This window comes from Chaetomium tenue (assembly GCF_020726465.1).
Source record: "Chaetomium tenue strain MPI-SDFR-AT-0079 chromosome Unknown F5144scaffold_4, whole genome shotgun sequence".
In the NCBI taxonomy this organism is placed as follows: domain Eukaryota; kingdom Fungi; phylum Ascomycota; class Sordariomycetes; order Sordariales; family Chaetomiaceae; genus Chaetomium; species Chaetomium tenue.
Window position 1 is genome coordinate 3,671,864 of NW_027117332.1, and position 17,359 is coordinate 3,689,222.

At 55.9% G+C, this 17,359-nt stretch overlaps 8 protein-coding genes across 8 annotated transcripts; 2 read left to right on the forward strand and 6 right to left on the reverse strand.

The window, feature by feature from the left end:
• Positions 1–191: 191 nt before the first annotated feature.
• On the reverse strand, positions 192–1,464 carry F5144DRAFT_548438 (uncharacterized protein; the record flags this gene model as incomplete). The annotated part of the gene is made up of 5 exons (XM_066787528.1): positions 192–338; positions 370–442; positions 521–862; positions 923–1,195; positions 1,283–1,464. The coding sequence occupies 5 exons, from the start codon at positions 1,462–1,464 to the stop codon at positions 192–194; spliced, it is 1,017 nt and encodes a 338-aa protein (XP_066643620.1).
• Positions 1,465–2,848: 1,384 nt separating this feature from the next.
• On the reverse strand, positions 2,849–3,208 carry F5144DRAFT_458919 (uncharacterized protein; the record flags this gene model as incomplete). The annotated part of the gene is made up of 1 exon (XM_066784968.1): positions 2,849–3,208. A coding segment is annotated over one exon (360 nt), but the record flags the coding sequence as incomplete, so codon positions are not given.
• Positions 3,209–3,522: 314 nt separating this feature from the next.
• Positions 3,523–3,702, forward strand: F5144DRAFT_489957 (uncharacterized protein; the record flags this gene model as incomplete). Its single annotated transcript, XM_066785764.1, has 1 exon — positions 3,523–3,702. One exon carries the CDS (start codon positions 3,523–3,525, stop codon positions 3,700–3,702), a length of 180 nt encoding a protein of 59 aa, XP_066643622.1.
• A 2,381-nt stretch (positions 3,703–6,083) lies between these two features.
• Positions 6,084–8,816, reverse strand: F5144DRAFT_534039 (Carboxylesterase family-domain-containing protein; the record flags this gene model as incomplete). Its single annotated transcript, XM_066787007.1, has 3 exons — positions 6,084–7,372; positions 7,430–8,603; positions 8,660–8,816. The coding sequence occupies 3 exons, from the start codon at positions 8,814–8,816 to the stop codon at positions 6,574–6,576; spliced, it is 2,130 nt and encodes a 709-aa protein (XP_066643623.1). The 3' UTR covers positions 6,084–6,573.
• Positions 8,817–10,087: 1,271 nt separating this feature from the next.
• Positions 10,088–12,574, reverse strand: F5144DRAFT_534042 (uncharacterized protein; the record flags this gene model as incomplete). The annotated part of the gene is made up of 4 exons (XM_066787008.1): positions 10,088–10,345; positions 10,415–10,903; positions 10,994–12,395; positions 12,474–12,574. 4 exons carry the CDS (start codon positions 12,572–12,574, stop codon positions 10,088–10,090), a joined length of 2,250 nt encoding a protein of 749 aa, XP_066643624.1.
• Positions 12,575–12,867: 293 nt separating this feature from the next.
• Positions 12,868–14,079, reverse strand: F5144DRAFT_574197 (uncharacterized protein). The gene is made up of 3 exons (XM_066789005.1): positions 13,964–14,079; positions 13,799–13,848; positions 12,868–13,710 (listed from the first exon to the last, which is right to left on the reverse strand). Exons 2-3 carry the CDS (start codon positions 13,838–13,840, stop codon positions 13,111–13,113), a joined length of 642 nt encoding a protein of 213 aa, XP_066643625.1. The 5' UTR covers positions 13,841–13,848; positions 13,964–14,079; the 3' UTR covers positions 12,868–13,110.
• Positions 14,080–14,218: 139 nt separating this feature from the next.
• F5144DRAFT_612925 (uncharacterized protein) lies at positions 14,219–15,360 on the forward strand. Its single transcript, XM_066791733.1, has 2 exons — positions 14,219–14,455; positions 14,529–15,360. Exon 2 carries the CDS (start codon positions 14,536–14,538, stop codon positions 15,091–15,093), a length of 558 nt encoding a protein of 185 aa, XP_066643626.1. The 5' UTR covers positions 14,219–14,455; positions 14,529–14,535; the 3' UTR covers positions 15,094–15,360.
• Positions 15,361–15,567: 207 nt separating this feature from the next.
• On the reverse strand, positions 15,568–17,120 carry F5144DRAFT_512904 (tyrosinase-like protein). Its single transcript, XM_066786567.1, has 2 exons — positions 16,752–17,120; positions 15,568–16,691 (listed from the first exon to the last, which is right to left on the reverse strand). Exons 1-2 carry the CDS (start codon positions 16,973–16,975, stop codon positions 15,704–15,706), a joined length of 1,212 nt encoding a protein of 403 aa, XP_066643627.1. The 5' UTR covers positions 16,976–17,120; the 3' UTR covers positions 15,568–15,703.
• Between the last annotated feature and the right edge of the window lie 239 nt (positions 17,121–17,359).

Below are 17,359 nucleotides of genomic sequence, written 5' to 3' on the forward strand. Positions count from 1 at the left end.
CAAAGCTGCAATTCGTACACTTTTCCTTAATTCAGAGGCCATCGCTGAAGCAGCGGGACTCCTAGCGGCAGCGGTTCGTGCGCTCCTCCTCCGTCTCGCATCGTCTCTGCCTGACGGTGACCTGGTGGCAGGTTCCGCTCGTTTTCTTGGCCTTAGCGCTCTTCCGGACGTTTGAGCCGAAAGGGTTGGTGTCAGGCGCTCTGAAATGCGTGCGCTGGGGCGCTCGCCTTGCGGCGCCGCTTCATGGGTAGCTTGAGTCCGACTCGAGGGCCCGGCGCAAGGCCGTCCGGCCCGTGAGCGCCACTGTTCGTCTCGAGGCGGAGCCTGTTCACTGTTGACTGCCAAGGGGACCTGCGTATGCTGTGTTACACTGTTAAGGACAACCGCGCCGTCGCTTAAACGTGGGCTAGGCCTCCTCTTTTTGATGCCCGTTTGCTGAGGGCTGTCGCCGTCAGAGTCAAGCATTCTCTTGGTCCTCTTGGCCGCCTTCGTCCCGCCAAGTCCGGCCTCTTCGCTTTACCTCAACCCGGCCTCAATCAAAGGAATTTGGTCCAGGATCCACTGAATAAGGATGCGATGGCGTGCTGCATCCCTCTTGGCAGTTTCCAAACCGTTCGTTGAAAGTACGAACTTCGTGATAAGATCGCCCCGTTTCTTGAGCCGCTCCAGGCGGCTCCTGGCAGTCAGCATGTCTCGGGTGCCTTGTTGCAACATCCATCTACGTTCCGCCCTGGGAATGCGCAGACGATGCGGATGGAGCTGAGTCTTGTCGTAGATTTGCTGGGCATTTTCTTCGAATCTCTTCACAGCTGCTCTGGCTTCGTCCTCTTCAGCCTGGCATTGCATCGCGCACTCGACAGTCCTGACGTATTCTGCGTTCTCGTCTGGCCGCAGCATCCCCGTGTCTTTGAGCTTCTGTCACTCCTCGTCGTGGTGTTCCTGCCCGCGCTCGATAGCGCCCGTGAATAGATCGAGCCACCAGCACTCAAAGCCGAGGTACTCGATCCATGTCTCGAACTCGCCCTGTTGTTTCGGGTCTTGGTTCAATTCGAAAGGGCGAGTGAAGCCGTGTCGGGCCAGGCGGCGTTTGACCGCGTCCACGTAGTCGGAAAATTCAGGGCTAGGAAGGCGGGCGTCGAGTTGGTCGAGATCAAGTGGTCGCGAGTGCGCTGCGGGATTCTGAGCCAGGGTTCGTCTTCAGACCCCCAAAGATCATTATTAGCGAAGGGGGAAAAAAAAGAAAGGAATTCTAAGTAGCGGGGGAGGGGGGGAGAAAGCCTACGTAAGTCTTTCCGCGAGCTGGTCGCGCTCATCCTTTGAAAGCTTGTCCCAACCGTCGACCGGAAGGTCGAAGACGCCATCGGGACCACGGTTTTTCTGGATAAAAACAGCGAGGGCCGCATCGCTCATTGAAGCGATGTCGCCTACAGTCACTGTTGAGGTGTCCGGCTCGTGGGAGGCCATTCTGTCGTCGATGGCAATGGCAAGGGAAGAGATGATCGATGCAGGCCAAAGTCAGAATTTGATGCCAAATTTACGAGCAAAGGGAAGCTTGCGGTTGTCCGGGCTGGACATGTGAGCAGTAGTGGGTCCACAACGCCGCCCCTTCGGGCCTGCCAATCAAGTTGGGCGTATAGCCGCTGTTGCCCCTCCAAGAAACAGAGGGGTTGGCTGCACGCAGCACTAACATCGCCTTATCAAAATATCTAAGGTTTCAGCACGTGGTTGTTGTTAGTGCGTTGTGAGCCTTGCCGCAAGATGGATACGTTGGTGTTGCCTAGGGGTATATACACCGAGGTTGGTCCGGCAGCAAGCTGCCATCTTGTTTACGTGCTTCTCGTCAGGCCACCACCTTGTTTTCCCCTCCGCGAAACTACCATCTTATTCCCGTTCTTGTCAAACACATAAAGTGAGCCATGGCAGACACGGATCTCATTGCTCGAGTGTACCCCTATGCAGAGAAGGACCCTGGAGAAGTGCCACAAGACACTCTAGATGCATTCCAGCATTAGGAAGGGTGCCACCAACGCAACTGGGCGAATGTATTGGCCACGGGTGCGCCTCCGTACGGCCACCCCCCCTCGGCATCTCGTCACCGAGCATTGCAGCATATCGTCTTAGAGCTGTCCACTTGGTGCATCGTAGTAGGAAGTGCCAACCCCGGAAATTTGACTGCTGCTTTCCCTCGACCTGCGTGAGCGCAACTTCCTGCGACTAAACCTTTCGACGGCTTCCGGCTGTGCACAGTAAGTGCCTCTTCATGGCGAAGCGCATTTAACGACTTTTCTTGTCCTCTTTTCGATATCTTTCCCAACTATCACTATTTGTTTTTTTCCCCGGAGCCTGTTGCCCCTTGTTCCTCTTTCAGCCGCAAACCCCCACCATCCCTGGTCAGCCACGACATTCCCACACCCCGGCCACCCCCCCAGTCTCGAGGTTGTACTTTGACCGACCGTTCGATTCGTGTCCAGAAAACCACGGTAACGGGTAATAACCATGGAAAACTATCAGAAGCTCAAAAAAGTCGGCGAAGGTGTGCAGCGGTCGCTTCCCTTCTCTGCTGGCGTCGCCGTGCTGGACACTGACCTCGTACGCGGCTCCTAGGTACCTATGGCGTTGTTTACAAAGCTCGCGACCTCAACAATGGCGGCCGCATCATCCCCTTGAAGAAGATTTGACTGGAGGCCGAGGATGAAGGTGTCCCATCGACTGCCATCCGAGAGATCTCGCTGCTCAAAGAGATGCGTGACCCGACCATCGTGCGTCTCTTTAATATCGTGCATGCCGACGGTCACAAACTATATCTCGTCTTCGAATTCCTCGACCTCGATCATATGGAGCAGCCTGAGTGATCATAGCTCTCTAGAACCACATCATACTGCAGGAGAATGAACGCAATCCCACCACTTCTCGCCTCCATCTTCTCATCTTCATCAAGTCGGAGAGTGTCACCATTCTGCAGCGTGATCTTATCCTCCCCATCCGACTTTCGGACCACAACCTCGTAGGTCGTTCGCAATCCTCCGGACGGAGAACTGCTCGCAACTGCTGCCCTATCCCTTGGCGGTTGAGAAGGTGGTGGGACAACTATGACCACATAAACCTGGCCACTTGTGGGTAGGGCTCCTTCTAGATAGATAAGTCCGACTTCATGCCGAAGCTGGATTGTCTTGCCTTGACCTTTTGCCTCTTGTTCAATGGACCCTCGCTATACTGCTAATTATTAAAGTGCATTCCACAAGATCGTTAAGCTTTGCTCACCTTGTTTCCGTCTGTGTAGTATGTGCTGACAACATTCTTGATCCTGTCTTGGTATCGCAGCACTCTATTTGCGACGGGATCCGAAGCATCACATGTGGATCAGGAGGAAGTTTGCTCTACTCGAGACAATGGGGTGAGTTCGGCTTCCAACGCTGTGTTCGACTGGGTGTCCAGAGATTGGATGAGGCTCGCATGCTTTGATCTAATCTCGCGTGGAACAGCTTGTGCTAACCAAAGTAAAGGTACATATCCCCCATCACAATGCGCACACGCATGGCCGAACTCTTTGATGACGAAACCTGCATCCGATGGTGGCTCCCCAACGACGAAGGGTTTAGTCCCTTGCTCCAAAATATCCGGGCCATTGCGGACGAGCGCAATGAGGCGGCGGCGCGACTCAAAGGGAGAGCCTGCACAGATTCGCCATGTGTTCTACACTGAGAATGCTTATCGGTCCAGTAGGCTGGGAGAACGAAGAGACGTGAATGAGGCTCCCCGCGTATGATGTCGGCGAGCGAGCCAGACTCGGCCGGTGTGATGGGCGTTAGAGGTCGTCCGTGCATTCTTGCGTGGTTCGTTCCGGAGCGCGCTCTGGAGGGCAGTCCCCGTCGTAACAATGGATGCGATGCAAATGCAGATTTAAAAGACAGAGGGACGGGACCAGGAAAGAATTTGGGGGGCATGAGACTGTTTCGGTAGTGACTCGGGTTACCGCGAGACAAGGAACCGTCCGCTTTAACGGCAAGCGGTTCCTGTCCCATCCCCTGTCGCCACTACGGATATATTTGCTTCTTCAATCTTCCTCCTAATACGGCTGGAAACCCTGTGCTCGCAGGAAATGCCCGGATGTTGTTGCGACCTATTCTGAGAGTGCAGCGACCCCTGTACTGCTGGTGCCCATGGCTGGAACCCGTCTGGACAGCTTCGATAGGGCCAGTTATTTTGCGGAGAAATGAACACACCATCTACGAGAAGCTCGTGCGCTGTGAGCTGGCCCGCCGTCTACGCCACTCTCTTCCCCCACCTTGGGAACCAAACAAAAATGCCTCTCGTCAGAGACGCGACGGAGCCGCGCTGACCCTAAGGATACTGTGCAGAAGGGGGCGATGGATGGGAGTGAGGAGCAGGTGCCACTCTCCTAACTTACGACAACTTCAGCGAGCAGTCCGCCAGGTGTAGCCTTGATAAATGCCCCCGTGCCGTGGCCCGCAAATCCCACCGCGTCCGGTGCTCGGCCGGACCACAACCACCCCGTATCTGCCCCGCCGCCCGCAATACGCCCCACCGTGCCCGCCGATGACACGCCGACGGCAGCGCTGTCCCTGGACACGGGGGGCCAGCCTGATGCCACTCCTACGGGCTCAGACGGTGTGACCGAACCGGGGCAACAAAGAAAGCGGCCGAGAGTAGAGACAGACGGGTTGAATGGTAGGGCTGTCATACGATTTGCTTTCCGCTGTGAGCTGACACAAGTGATACGCGCCAGGCACTGCTGTTACTATACGACTACCCGCTATCGTGGTGGGGGGGAGGAGACGGGGGACGGGGGTGGTGAGGGCCAAGGTGAGGGGGTTGGGGGGGAAATCCATGAGATGTAGTGACGTGTGAAGATAGCCGGCAGATTCGCCGGGGGTACACTCGACCGGCAGGGTTGGTGGTGTCGCCCTGTGTGGCTCAAGGAGCGGTCGGTGACTACCTTGATGGCAAGACTGAGAGCGTGACAAGCCTCAAGATGCAATGGCTTCGCAATCTTTTCTGCCTCTTCGCGACGGCGTTGCTCTTCCGATGCACGACTCTCGGCTTCTTCGCGGCGGCGCTACTCTTCTTCGCGGAGGCGCTACTCTTCTTCGCGGAGGCGCCGCTCATCTGCAAGAGCCTGTCGCAAGCTCGCAAGCTCGTCCTCCATCGCGACCCAGATGTTAAGGCCCTGCGATACGGGCGATGATAATGGAATCTTTGTTGGGTTGGAATTCTGGGGGATTTGGTGCCGCACCGAGGCTCCTTGCTGAGCGAGTCAAAACAACCGAAATGTTTGCCGTGTGGTCACACTCCAAGCGCTTGAGACGCCATTGGTGGACTGCCCCGCTTGCCGTGGTTACACTGAAATAGGCAATCATCCCTTACCCTAAGCCGACCATCTCGAGGATAATCGGGATGTAATTGAACAATGCTACGATTGTGTGCAGCGGTGGGTCAACTGCAACAAAAAAAAAAAAAGGAGAAAAATTGACTGAGTTAGGGTGCCGCGAAGTGCTCGCTGTCTTTTTAGTGCATCAATCACTCTGCCCACAAGGCGTACGCTTTTGCGCCTTTGCGCCTTTGTACCAATGCCACTACACAGTAGGCTCAAACCATTTGGAGGGGAGCATTGCTGCTCCAGCTGTGGACCCGACCCGCCAGTCGATCTCTCCTCCGAAGGCGCGTTGGGACAACGCGGGACGGTATGCCTGGTTTGCAGTGGCGGAGGCGACCAGCTTCGTGGCGTTGGGGGTTTCCCCACCCGGTCACGGCACCCGTCCGCGATCATTCTGCGCTTCCATCACCTGCAGTTCCATCAGCCAATTAAAAACGAGGGATGGGTTCGGCCGCAAAGCGGCTGAGATCTTCCCTGTTTGAGCTAGCGCAAAACTGGTGTCTCTCGAGCTAACCTTATTAGGTTGCTCTCGGTTTCCCGAAAGAGATTGCATCGCATGCAAGCTGTCTGGCTGCGCCGCTCGCGCCGCACTCACCCGCTGGCTCACCCCGCCCCCCCGCTCGCGCGAGCTTAAAGCGGCGAGGCTCGCCCGGCTCCACCCTGCTCACCTGGCTCACCCGGATTGGCGGGTGAGCCGGAGCCATGCACGCAAGAGTAGCTTGATCCCCAAGGGCTAACCTGATTTTGCCCTGCAGCTGAGCCCAACCCCGCGGGAGCTCCCATATCCAGCCATACCTGCGCCCCTTGACGACCATTCCCCCACACCGCAATCATTTGGCTGGCCGAGACTTTCCATTCAGTTGATGGTGTCCTTATGAGGTTGGGTGTTGATACGCCTGTGTGCCTGACCCAACAGGATGCCCCTATTAGTTGATTTAGTAGATATCTCCTCTAAGTCAACAGACGCAGAGTAGGGTCACAAGATGTTTGATTCAAGCTTAAAACGAAAGAGAGGAGAGCCCAGAAAGCTCTCACATGTCATCATGAAGAAGGTTGATACTACCGTCGCGGAGTAGACTGGGGGTTTTGGAGCAAGCTCGCGGGGTGGTATTGATGATGGCCATGGAAGTTTCTCTTCCTCTCTTTTTTTCAACCTGGCCACCACCAGCCACCATAAATCATCTCGTCTCAAAATAATCAACCGCCAACCCCAACGCATCACACTGCGCCTTCTCCGTCACCCCCTGCTGCCGGCCATTCCACTGCAACAACCGCCACCCCCCCTCCCCCGCCGTCTCCCACGCCCCAACCTTCTCCACCTGCTCCAGCGTCCCCCAATACCCCCGCGCCTGCAAATGCGCCCTACTCGGATTCGGGTCCTGCGTCCGCGCAAACGCGCTCCAGTAGTCCACAGCCAGCTGCGCGAAGGGCACGTCCAGCCCATCCCGGTCGGGCAGGCCGGCGCGCAGCGGGTTGCCGAAGACGACCATCTTCTCGCCCGCGTGGCACTTGAAGTACTCGGCGTCGGGGTCGCCGTTGGGGCGGGCGGGGGTTTTCGGCGCGTCGCAGTGCGGTTTGGTGTAGCCGGGCGGGCTGTAGGTGCGGTTGAATTGGAAGGCGTAGACGGTCTTGAAGGCGGCGTGCCGGGCGGCGGTGTAGGCGGTGGCTTGCTCGAGGCAGGTGTATAGGCCGTTGGTGGAGGCGCGGATGGTGGCGTTGAGGATTTGGGGGGGGGATGTTGGGTTGGAGGGTGCAAAGTCGGAGGAGTTGAGGAAGTGGGAGAGGTCGCCTACGTCGCCGGGGAGGTGGTGCGCGAAGATGTCGGTGATGTTGGCGCCTTCCTTGATTGGGTCGACGTCGACGCCGAGCTCGTCGCGGTTTGTCCCTGTCATGAACGCCACGTCCTTGGTGTAACCGCTTGTGTTGTTGAGCGCCAGAGTGTTCGACACGAGCCATGTCCCGTCCTGCACGAGTGATCTGCGCTTTGTTAGCCAAGTTGATTGCGCTGTTTCGCTACTTCGTGTTTGGTCATACCTGGATACCGCACTGATGTTTATCAACTCAGTGGCGTTGACCTCTCGCATGCAGGCTAGCCGATCTGTGGCATTCCAGCAACCCATCTTGTCAAGGATGGCCTTCGAAGTCCCCTCAAATTCTGACTCGATGGAGTTGTAGTAGGAAGTCGAGCCATGCTCATTTCCCGAGAGCCCCGTCGGACCAGACATACTGATGGCGGCATAGAACAGCCCCTGAGCCTTAGGGGAGGCGAGCAATGCCCGGACAAGCATAGCGCCCGCCGACTCGCCAAAGATGGTCACCTTTGTCGGGTCGCCACCCAAGTCCTTGATGTGCTTCTGCACCCAGTTGAGCGCGTTGATGAGATCTCCAAGCCCGTAGTTGCCGTTGTGGACCCCGTCATCGAATGCCATCCACCCGAGAGTGCTGACACGGTAGTTGGGCGTCACTACAACCACATCACCCCGAGAAGCGAGATTTGTGCCATCGGCGTTTCCATTGTTGCTCGTGCCACTGGTGAATCCACCGCCGTAGATGTAGAACATGACGGGCTTTAGCTTCGGCTTAATGGCGCGGCCCCCGTTCCGCGGTGGGAGGTGGGTTGTCCAGACGTTCAGGAAAAGGCAGTCTTCGCTGCTACCACTCTGCACTTCGCCGACCGGTTGTAAGCAGTCGGCCTTGGACGTCAGTGCCGGGATCGCCGTCGCCTCGTTGGGCTCGAACGGGGTTGAGTGCTCGAAGCGCGTAGGCTGTGGGGCGTAGCGGATCGCGCGAAACTTCCACGCGAAGGCATCGCGGTAGCCAGTGTACGCCTGGCTCCCCACCAGATGGTTGACGAGGTAACCGGTGGCCGTGTTGTTTGCCTGCGTCGAGACAGGGGCGGTCTGGCTACATAGGGCGGGGAGCTTAAGGGTACAGTCAGAGGGCGTGATGTGGCCGTGGATATCGATAGCACGACACTGACGGCAGCTGGCGGTGGCATTCCGATGTCCGCGGTCGACCCAGAAGAGCTGTTTGACGGGGATGGCGCCAATGTGGGCTTGGTATGAAAGCGAGTTATTCAGGCCGTCGGTGAATTTCATCGTGTCAGGGTTCCAGAGGCCTTCACTGAGGGTCCTGCACGAGGCGACGGCCGCGGCGTAGCTTGCTTGATGGTGGACGAGGAGAGCGGCGGAGCCATTCTTGGGGTGATCTTCATAAGGTAGCTGTTAGCATCGTCTTTTGCGACAAGTGGGCCTCGATACTCACTGTCAAGACGATTATCCGACAAGATGGTCAGTCCGCCGCCAAAACTCTCGCTTCCGGGTGCAATTTGTCGGCCCTCTACCGTCGACGCCCCGAGAACCCCTGAGATTGGAGACAGCAGCAACGCCCCCAAAACAGCGGTTTGCAGTGCATGTGCCATCGTGCTACTTGTTGTTAGGCTCCAGCAGCCTGTCCGTGGTACCGCGGACGGAGGACGGCGACGGCACGACGCAGCCGACATTATCAATATTTCATCGGGTAAATAGGGCCTAGGTTCCCATGTCCGCCCTCCGCCCTTTCACGCGTGCAGATCACTTTAGCCGCTTCCGCCATCAGGGGTCAATGCCATGACCGGGAAGCCGTCAAATAAGGACATACACTAACTCGAATGCTCTACATGTAAGTTCTGCCATAACTAGTTACCGCGCTGGCCGCCACGCCCCTCGCCTGTGTCTCCAAGACATGCATACAGGCGCCATGTCTCAGGTACGAGTAGTAAAAGCGGCCTTCCAAGTATTGGGGAAAGCCTAAAAAAGGAATCCTACTCGGAAAGTCGGACACCGTCCCTCCCCCCTTGCTGATTTCGGGATCCAGGATCCACGCTTATGCTCGCCTCTCGCTGAATTAGACTAGGCCCGGTTCGCCGGTCCGGACTCGTCTACCTTTTTTAACAACGCCACTTGTTAAACCTGCTCGCAGTGAGATGTTTGCAACGGGTGTAGTGCCGAGATAGGCTTGAGGTCCTAAAGAGAGACGGTCTCTCCCGCGAAACCAGAGCGATGAACGCAAAGTTAGGCAGCGGCAATTTCAACAATTCAATCGAATTTGACTCGCCGTGTTTCTAATAACATGGAAGACAGCCCAAGCTTGGGTATGTCCCACGGCGCTACATGTACGCATCGAAGCCTCCCGCGGCGATACTATAGGACCGATACACTTGCTTATTTGTCGTCTACTGGTTTGTAGCACGCAGAGGGTATTTGCGAGTCGTGGCTTGCTGGGCTCAATCCTAGCTGCTTCAGGCGCCTACTAATGCTAACTGTTTTCGAGCGAGAAGACAGTAGAAACATCGTGGTTGGCTCTCACAAACCGAAACTCCTGTTGCTTTTACGCAAATTTACAGCCATGGGCGTATATACGCCAAAGTCAACCAGAGCTTTTCTCAGAGCGATGTCGTTCGTCTATCACGTTTGCGGTGTTTTGCATGAGTGTTTCAGGAGAGAAATCGAGGATCAGCAGGGCGGTTCGCTCACGGCTTCAATTATGTACCTATTGATTGATGGGTGATTTCGCTCTGCTGGGTATAGTAACAAATGCCCCAAGATTTATCTGATCAACCTAGCAGGATCCCCGGCGCTGGCAAGCCAAAGTGTGACTCTTTTTTTTTTTTGGTCCTAGCTTTAGTTATAGGCCAAAGCCCAGCATCCCGCTCTATGAAGGAAGAATCGGTTCAGTTATGATGCCGATTGATATAATGCCGTTATCGAGCTGTATCAGGTACCACCCGCATGTGAGTCTTTGGTTTGCGCAATTTGGAGGGGAGTGGAGGGGAAGAGTAAATACCTGATATCCGTAGAAGCCAGTGATAGCATCCCCTGGCGCGGCCGAAAACACTCTTTTCATTTTGTCAGTTCTGTGGGGATAAGGTTCCGTGCCAACTTCCCACATCCGCCCGCGGTTCGTGTGTATCTGTTCTCATCGTTAGTACAGGGCGCTTCCCCAACAAATGGTCAACTGCAAACAGGAATAAAAAGGTACCTTGAGCCAAACTAAAGACCCTTCGCGAAAGCCTGGGGACCTGGCCCAGCTGCACTTTATGTCCACGTGATAGAGCTCGATTGTGTGGATATTTTCACCTCCAGGCCCGTCGATTAAAATGGTCTGGACCCCATGTTTCGACTTGCCTACGCGGTTGTCTTGCCCGAAACTTCGGCATCCGGTTGGAACCTGCGGGTTGTTGAAAATAAAATCTATGCGTTGGAGGTGGGTGAAGGTGATTTTGACGAGGCTTGTGAGGAAACTCCCACCCGGGCCTCCAAACCAAGTCCAGAACAATGGCCGATATCCTGACATGTACATATCGGGTGCTATCATGAAACCCTCATTCAGATTTAAACTTGAAGGTGGCGGGTGAGGAAACCAGATTGCAGAGTTCCTGAGATTCCGGACGTCGTCGTCGACTCTTAGGCCTTTCGGTATAGGGTGTTTTGGGTCTCGAAAAGCTGCGAGACTGACCATTCTGAAACCCTGCATTCCGAATCCAGGCTTGATTAGCAAGTAGAAACATGGACCGAATGGCCGATTAGGACAGAAAAGAAAAGGCCGGGGTTATCTTACACCAAACTCGAGCTTCAAAACCATAGTCTCCCCGCTCGTCGTGACGCGACCCAGTCGTTCTGTCATAGGTATGCCATCGGTAAATCCGATCCAAGCAGACAGGTGCTTCCTCGCATTACTGGTACTGACGCACTGCAGGGCTTGGATGCCACCCATGCCGACGGCAAGGTTAAAGCCCGTCAATGCCGCTCCATCGAGTTGCAAGGAATGCTCGTTGCCAGCGACGTTGTAACCCAATCGGATCACTTCGCCGTTGGTGGCAGTGAGGGACAAGCCGCAGATGTATCCATTTCCGCCGAAGCCGACGGTGGAGACGCCGATTCGTGAGATATCATTTGTCGGAATGGCCACCCTTTGGACTTTGGAACCTGTACATAGTCCGTCATATCTGGTATGTAGCGGTAGACACCCCGCGACCTTAATCCCTGACTGCTTGGGGCTCCCGTCTTCTGGGAGAGGCGGGATATGCCAGGGAAGGGGCACCTCGTCAGGCAGTTCGTTCCAAGAGAGCGCCAAAACGTCCACCATGTGCTGTATAATCAAGTCCCAAATCCGCTTCCTGTTTCGTGTTCCCTCAGCTAGGCGGGCATCAGCCGTACGCTTGTACAGTCCACGCCAATCTCTGTGTCCAACGACGCCACGGGCTGTGGAACCCGAGACTGCTTCAAAGAGCCATGAGCGTTCCGAGACCGTTCCCTTGAACCGAGATGCCCAGAATTGTTGGCTGTCGAATATAAACCAAAATGACGGCGATGCGCGGCGCGTATTTAGAGCGTCTGGGGTTGAGAGGTACGTCGCGATAGCGGAGCGCAACTCCACGGGAAGTGAGGCGAATGGATCCCGGCCGGGTGATGATGATTCGGTGGGCAGTAACGGGTCCCGAGAAGGCGGCGCTTGTGGAGTTTCGGTCAGAATTGCTTCCACCTCGGAATTAGCTAAGGGGTTAACGTTGTAATATGCCGGTTCTTGAAGAACGTGTTCAATGCCGTTGTATTCTGTTTCATAATTCATGTAAGCGACCTGTGTCTCCCAATCGTAAATTTTCCCTTCAAGAAATCCTTGAAGTCCTCCGTAGTCGTGGCCCCAGTCCAAGGTTGGACATATTGAGTCTGTCATCGTCAGGGAGTCTAAAACCTCAAATAGCCTCTCACAAGGGACCGGGGTCGGGTGATATGCCTGTTTAACGAGAGACCAGCAGGCATCGTGGAAGACGAAGCCACGTTTCCCGTTGAATTCGAGCCACTCGCCCCAGGCGAATACCCCGAATTGATCTTCGTCCAGATTTGCATAGCCAGGGTCGCACCACCGAGCATCAACATTTTGAGGCGCGATGAAGCGTCCCGACACCGGATCGGAGTAGAGGCCGACGCCGGTCACATGAACATCCTCCTCTATATGTCGGCTCCGGCACACTAGGAGATAATATTAGTTAGAATGATAATGCAATTTTGATCCAACCTGGGTGAAAACACAGCTGTACTTACAACCGCGAAACTCATTCTTCCACGAAACAGAGCCATGTTTTTCACCGATAAACCACCCGCAGAAAACGCAGTGGAGGAAGAGCGGGTAGTTCTCCATATTGGTTGCGAATGCGTGCCCTCGAGTACTGCACTATTTTGCGTCGAAAGCACCTGAATAGAAACGGTGTATTGTAGGCCGGGGAAATTGATTACCTGTAATGAAGAGGAAATTGGCAGAAGCAGGCGGGAGTATGAGGTTAGTTGGTTGTCGTTGGGAAGGAGCGGCCGTGGTTTTATGAGGCGAGACTCGGGAGGGCAACAGGCGGGAGGCCAACATGTTTGAGCCACAAACCAGGTTGTGTTAGCAGGTAGCTTCTTTCCATTCCTCACACAAAGAGTTAAAATTTGCTAAAATAAGAAATTTCAAGTAAACATCAATCCTGTGGCTTGCCATACAAAGACGGACAAAGCTAGTGAATTTTCGACCTTCAAACACAGGTCAATTGATGATCATGCATCAAATCCATTTTTACATTTCGACGTCACTACCGCAGCCACTCTGGTACATACAATGCTAACATCCCGCCATCCAGCCAACCGCCTTGATCACCCACCGCTTCATGCCTGGTCTCCCCCGAATCCGCCTGACAACGCTTAGCTGCAACCGTTGGGGCGATCGGAAAGGCACTCTGTCAGGGTGGTACCCTGGATGTTGACGTTCCTCTTCAGGCCCGACACCTTGCCGTTAGAATTGCACGTGTTGTAGATGTCGACGCCGGTGCTGTACAGCTCCGCGCGGACACCGTGCGCCACCTTGGACCAGCTGATATAGCAGTTGGTGTAGCGGATGTTGCGCGGCGATTCCGGGATCTCGTTGAGGTCGTTGCTGAGCGCCGAGAGCAGGTTGTAGCAGTCTCCCGTGCCCGCCTGATGGCTGCCCGAGCACTCCGGATTGTCGCGTGCCTGCAGGCCTTGGTTGGGAGACCGGCTTGCGAGAGCCCCGGGCGCGGCGGGGAGACCCGCGGGCAGGTTCTCGTCCGTCAGGAGCCAGTATTGGTGCTTGCCCTCCGTGACGAGGGTAAGGTTTAGGCGGTAGCCGTCAGAGCGTGCGGCAGGGATCGCGGTGCCAATGGCGCCGGCGGCGAAGAGACCGGTGATTGCGGTAAGGTACTTCATATTGAAGGCCGGTGAGGTTTGAAGAATGCAGGAGGCTGTGTGAGCTGGTGGGATTGAAGCGGACTGGGAAGTTGAACTCTATGATGGTGAGGCCGGACTCGTGAATAGGTAGGAAGTGGGCGTGGAAGATATTTATGTCCCTACCGGGGTCGCTCTGACTTCTTACACTTGTGATCATGTCACCATGTCTTGGGCTCTCATTCCGCATTGGGTATGCTGGTATTGGATCCAGTCAGCCCCCTTCCAGCCAAGACATGCGCTGTCTGGACATCTCCAGTAAACCCTACACCGTTGGATATTGTTATTCAAGAAGATGGGCCAATCAACATACACCATCATCACCCGAGGAGAAAAGGCCTCATTGGATGCCTAATCGATCAGCCGATACAGCGTTGAATCAGCAAGCCCGACGTTGAGCCGCGGTGGCAGGTGGTACGTTGATGACTGAGTCGCGTGCTGTGGCAACGAATAGAATGTTTCCAGGTGAGTGAAACACTGTCTTACTTGAGTAAGGCTTTGAGAAGTAGCCCCGCTTGAGCTGAATATGGCCATGTATGATCTCCAACTTGAGATGATCGTCAGGGTAGATCTCCACTTCTGTACATCAGCTCTAGTCAGCCGCCATTCCAAAGCGTCTGCCCAACTTCACCGCATCAACTTAGACGGGAAATCTCACCAGGCAGCCAGATTGGCAACCAAGAAACAAATGATGGTAGACACGACGTGTCTACATAAAGTCAACCATGTAACTGGCCAGAATTCGAATAACCTCACCTCACCAACATCTCTCTACATTCTCACTTGAACCATACTTTCAGCTCAAGTACATACACACCCCCAATCAATTCCCACTACCTAACTAAGCTTTTACCCATAACTAACCCGAAGCAATCCAGACCCACCATGAAGTCATTCGCCGTCATCCTCGCCCTCGTAGCCTCCACCGCCCTCGGAGCCGCTCTTCCCTCCGCCGCGGAACCCCAGCCCCACGACCTCAAGCTGGTCCTCGACAAGGACGAGTTCGGCGAACCCGTCTGGCGCCTGCTCGACGAGAATATCCCCGCGCACGTCGCCCAGCGCCGCCGCGGCCTGGACGCCGCCGACACCTCGGCGCCGCAGCCCCACGACAGCGGCCTGCTCACCAAGCGCGCCGCCGAGTGCCACAACAGCAACCGGGCGTATACGGACGACTGCCGCACGCTGGCCAACTCGATCCAGTACTCCAACTCGCCCGTGCCCAACTCGCCGCGCCACATCGCCTATGCCACCTGCTACATCAGCTGGTCCAAGGTCTTTCAGGGCGAGCAGAGCCGTTTCTGGGCGGGCGCGTACGACACCATCTACGACTGCAACGGCGGCAACCCCGGCGACACTCATAACTCTGTTTCGGGTGTTATTCGCGGGTATTTGCCGAATGGTGCCGCCCAATGCTTGTCGAACCGGGCGACGGGGTGCAGTTAGATGCTGCCAGCCTGCGGGGGGTTGGTTATAGAGGGGGTGAGAAGGAGGCTAAAGTGGTGGGGAGTATGTGCAGGAAGGAAATGGCGGTATTTCCGTAGGGTATGCTAGTGAATTAAGTTGCGCTTGCGGCCGGCCTTTGTACTCGAGATCGCTTCCCCAGAATGTCTTGAAATGGATCGGGCAGTCAATCATACTTGGACTTGAACTTGATATTACCAGATACGAGTTCTTTATTTCATGTTACACAGCTAGTTGCAAACTGAGTACGTCATGTTTCAAACATGTGTTTGACCTTCTCAATGTCTTGTAAGTCGCCCGCTGACATGACGGAAACTGTAGGGAGACACAAGATCATACCTCACGGTCGAGATTGTGGTATAACCGAAAGATCCGGAAGAAGGGTTCTTGGGACTAGTGGGAGATGGCAGGTGGGAGGATATCTGACTCGATTCCATGCAGAGAAGAGTGTTCTATGCCTTGATTAAGCGGTAGGTACCTAGGTAGGCACCTTAAGTACCGCTGGTTTCTTGCTCACTGCAACAGGCTCCCAGCAACAGCATGAACTGGCTGCCCAATTTGGATCCCCGCGTGTGCGACGGAATGCTCCTAATTACAAATAATGATAACACAAATCTCCTCCAGTCGTCGACATGACCTCCCCAATAGTAGTCGACTCCCCAGCATGCCCCATATCAATGACATCCCCCAACGCCGCCAGATCCGACGGCGGCTCATTCCCCCACGTCCGATGAGCATACGACCCAGACCCGAGATCCGTGTAGCGCGCAGGCCCGGCACCCAAAGCCTGCCACATGGTCCAGACACGGTCCATTTGTCCGTGATGCACCCAAAAGGCCGGGTCGCCGGGGGAGGTAAACAGATCGCCACCCGGGTCACCACCGATGGTGTAATGAATACCACCGTGGGGGCCGATCTCGATCGTGTAAGGGACACCCTCGGAAACGATGCGGAACTGGTCGACGTCGGGCCGCGTCAGCAGCTGCAGCACCGTCGAGTAGTTGGCGTAGCGCATGTTCATGGCCCCGCCCAGGTCGCGCTTGAGCCCGCGCGGGTTGTGGCCCAGCCCGCCCATCGGGCCTGGCGCCGTGTCTGCAAGCCCACCCACAGGCCCCAGGTTGACCACCATGTCCGCGAAGGGGCCGGTCTTGACCAAACCGCCACCCTCGCCGGCAGGGAGCGAGATGTTACCGCCGCCCACGCCGGCAGGCGGCACGATGATGGGCCCGTCGTGCGGGATGTACTCGCCGTTGCCGCCCAGGCTGGTGGGGTCGCCGTTGAAGAGGGGCGAGTCCTGCGGCGCGCTCGCGTACTTGGCCCAGTCCCAGTAGGGCTGGTAGCCCGTGTAGCCGCACTCGTCGCGGAGGGCCTTCTCGTATTGGTGGACGAACCAGCGGTGCCACGGCTGGAAGACGCCCGAGTAGTGGATGGCGAGCGTCTGCTGGATGTGCGTCACGACGAAGTCGTCGAACCGTGACTTGGCCCCCGGCGCCACGCTCTCGGGCGTGCGCGGCGGCTTGCTCTGCAGGCACTTGACGGCGTTGACATAGGCGAGTCGGTCCTTCTTGGATAGTTGGCCACTGGTGAAGGGGTTTGGTTAGAAAAGTACAAACAGGATGTTCTGGGAATTTAACACTTACTATTCCCGACGGAAAACAAGCTTGTCGACGGTGCAGCGGGGTGTCTCGCCGGCCTCCCGGAGCTTGTTCTCCTGCTCAGTCAGGCCCTGGATAACCCGAGACTTGGCTTCTTCGATGAGATCGGTCAGCTCCTGCGGCTGGGAGAGACCGGTATCCCGGCAGCGCACACCAGCGTGGACAGTGGCTGCCGCAAGGGCGGCTCCAAGCAAGGTGGCGGCCTTCATGTCGATCGCTGAGGGGCGGAATGAGAACAAGAACGGAATGCAAAAGGAATGGACGCGAGCTGCATAATAAGGACCCGCTCCCTCGTGGCAGCCTTGGCAACTCAGCGGGTTCGGCGTACCTTTCCAACTCCGAGGCTTCGTCGCCTCCTACTAGTGTAGTTCTTTTTGGGAAATTTGGGCTCCAGAAGCCCCTAGTTACTGTGGTATTGGATCCCAAAGCGGAAACATGGGTCCCACCGTCTTGGGAACTATGTTTAGGTACGAAGTAGTGTAGTCCCTCGATACCCCCAGCGTTATCCGTTTCTGCTGCCGGCAGTTGGGTATGTTTGCTGCGCGGGACTTGCCACCCTTTTCGACCCTCTACGGTGGGACTGGGTAGGTACT

What these genes read in the sequence shown, in the direction of transcription:
- F5144DRAFT_574197 (XM_066789005.1), bottom strand. Translation starts at nt 13,840, where the DNA reads ATGCGGAATGAGAGCCCAAGACATGGTGACATGATCACAAGT. An exon ending in ATGGTGACATGATCACAAGT is followed by an intron (nt 13,711 to 13,798) that starts GTAAGAAGTCAG and finishes TCACCATCATAG; the next exon opens with AGTTCAACTTCCCAGTCCGC.
- F5144DRAFT_612925 (XM_066791733.1), top strand. Translation starts at nt 14,536, where the DNA reads ATGAAGTCATTCGCCGTCATCCTCGCCCTCGTAGCCTCCACCGCCCTC.
- F5144DRAFT_512904 (XM_066786567.1), bottom strand. Translation starts at nt 16,975, where the DNA reads ATGAAGGCCGCCACCTTGCTTGGAGCCGCCCTTGCGGCAGCCACTGTC. An exon ending in CTTGTTTTCCGTCGGGAATA is followed by an intron (nt 16,692 to 16,751) that starts GTAAGTGTTAAA and finishes CCCCTTCACCAG; the next exon opens with TGGCCAACTATCCAAGAAGG.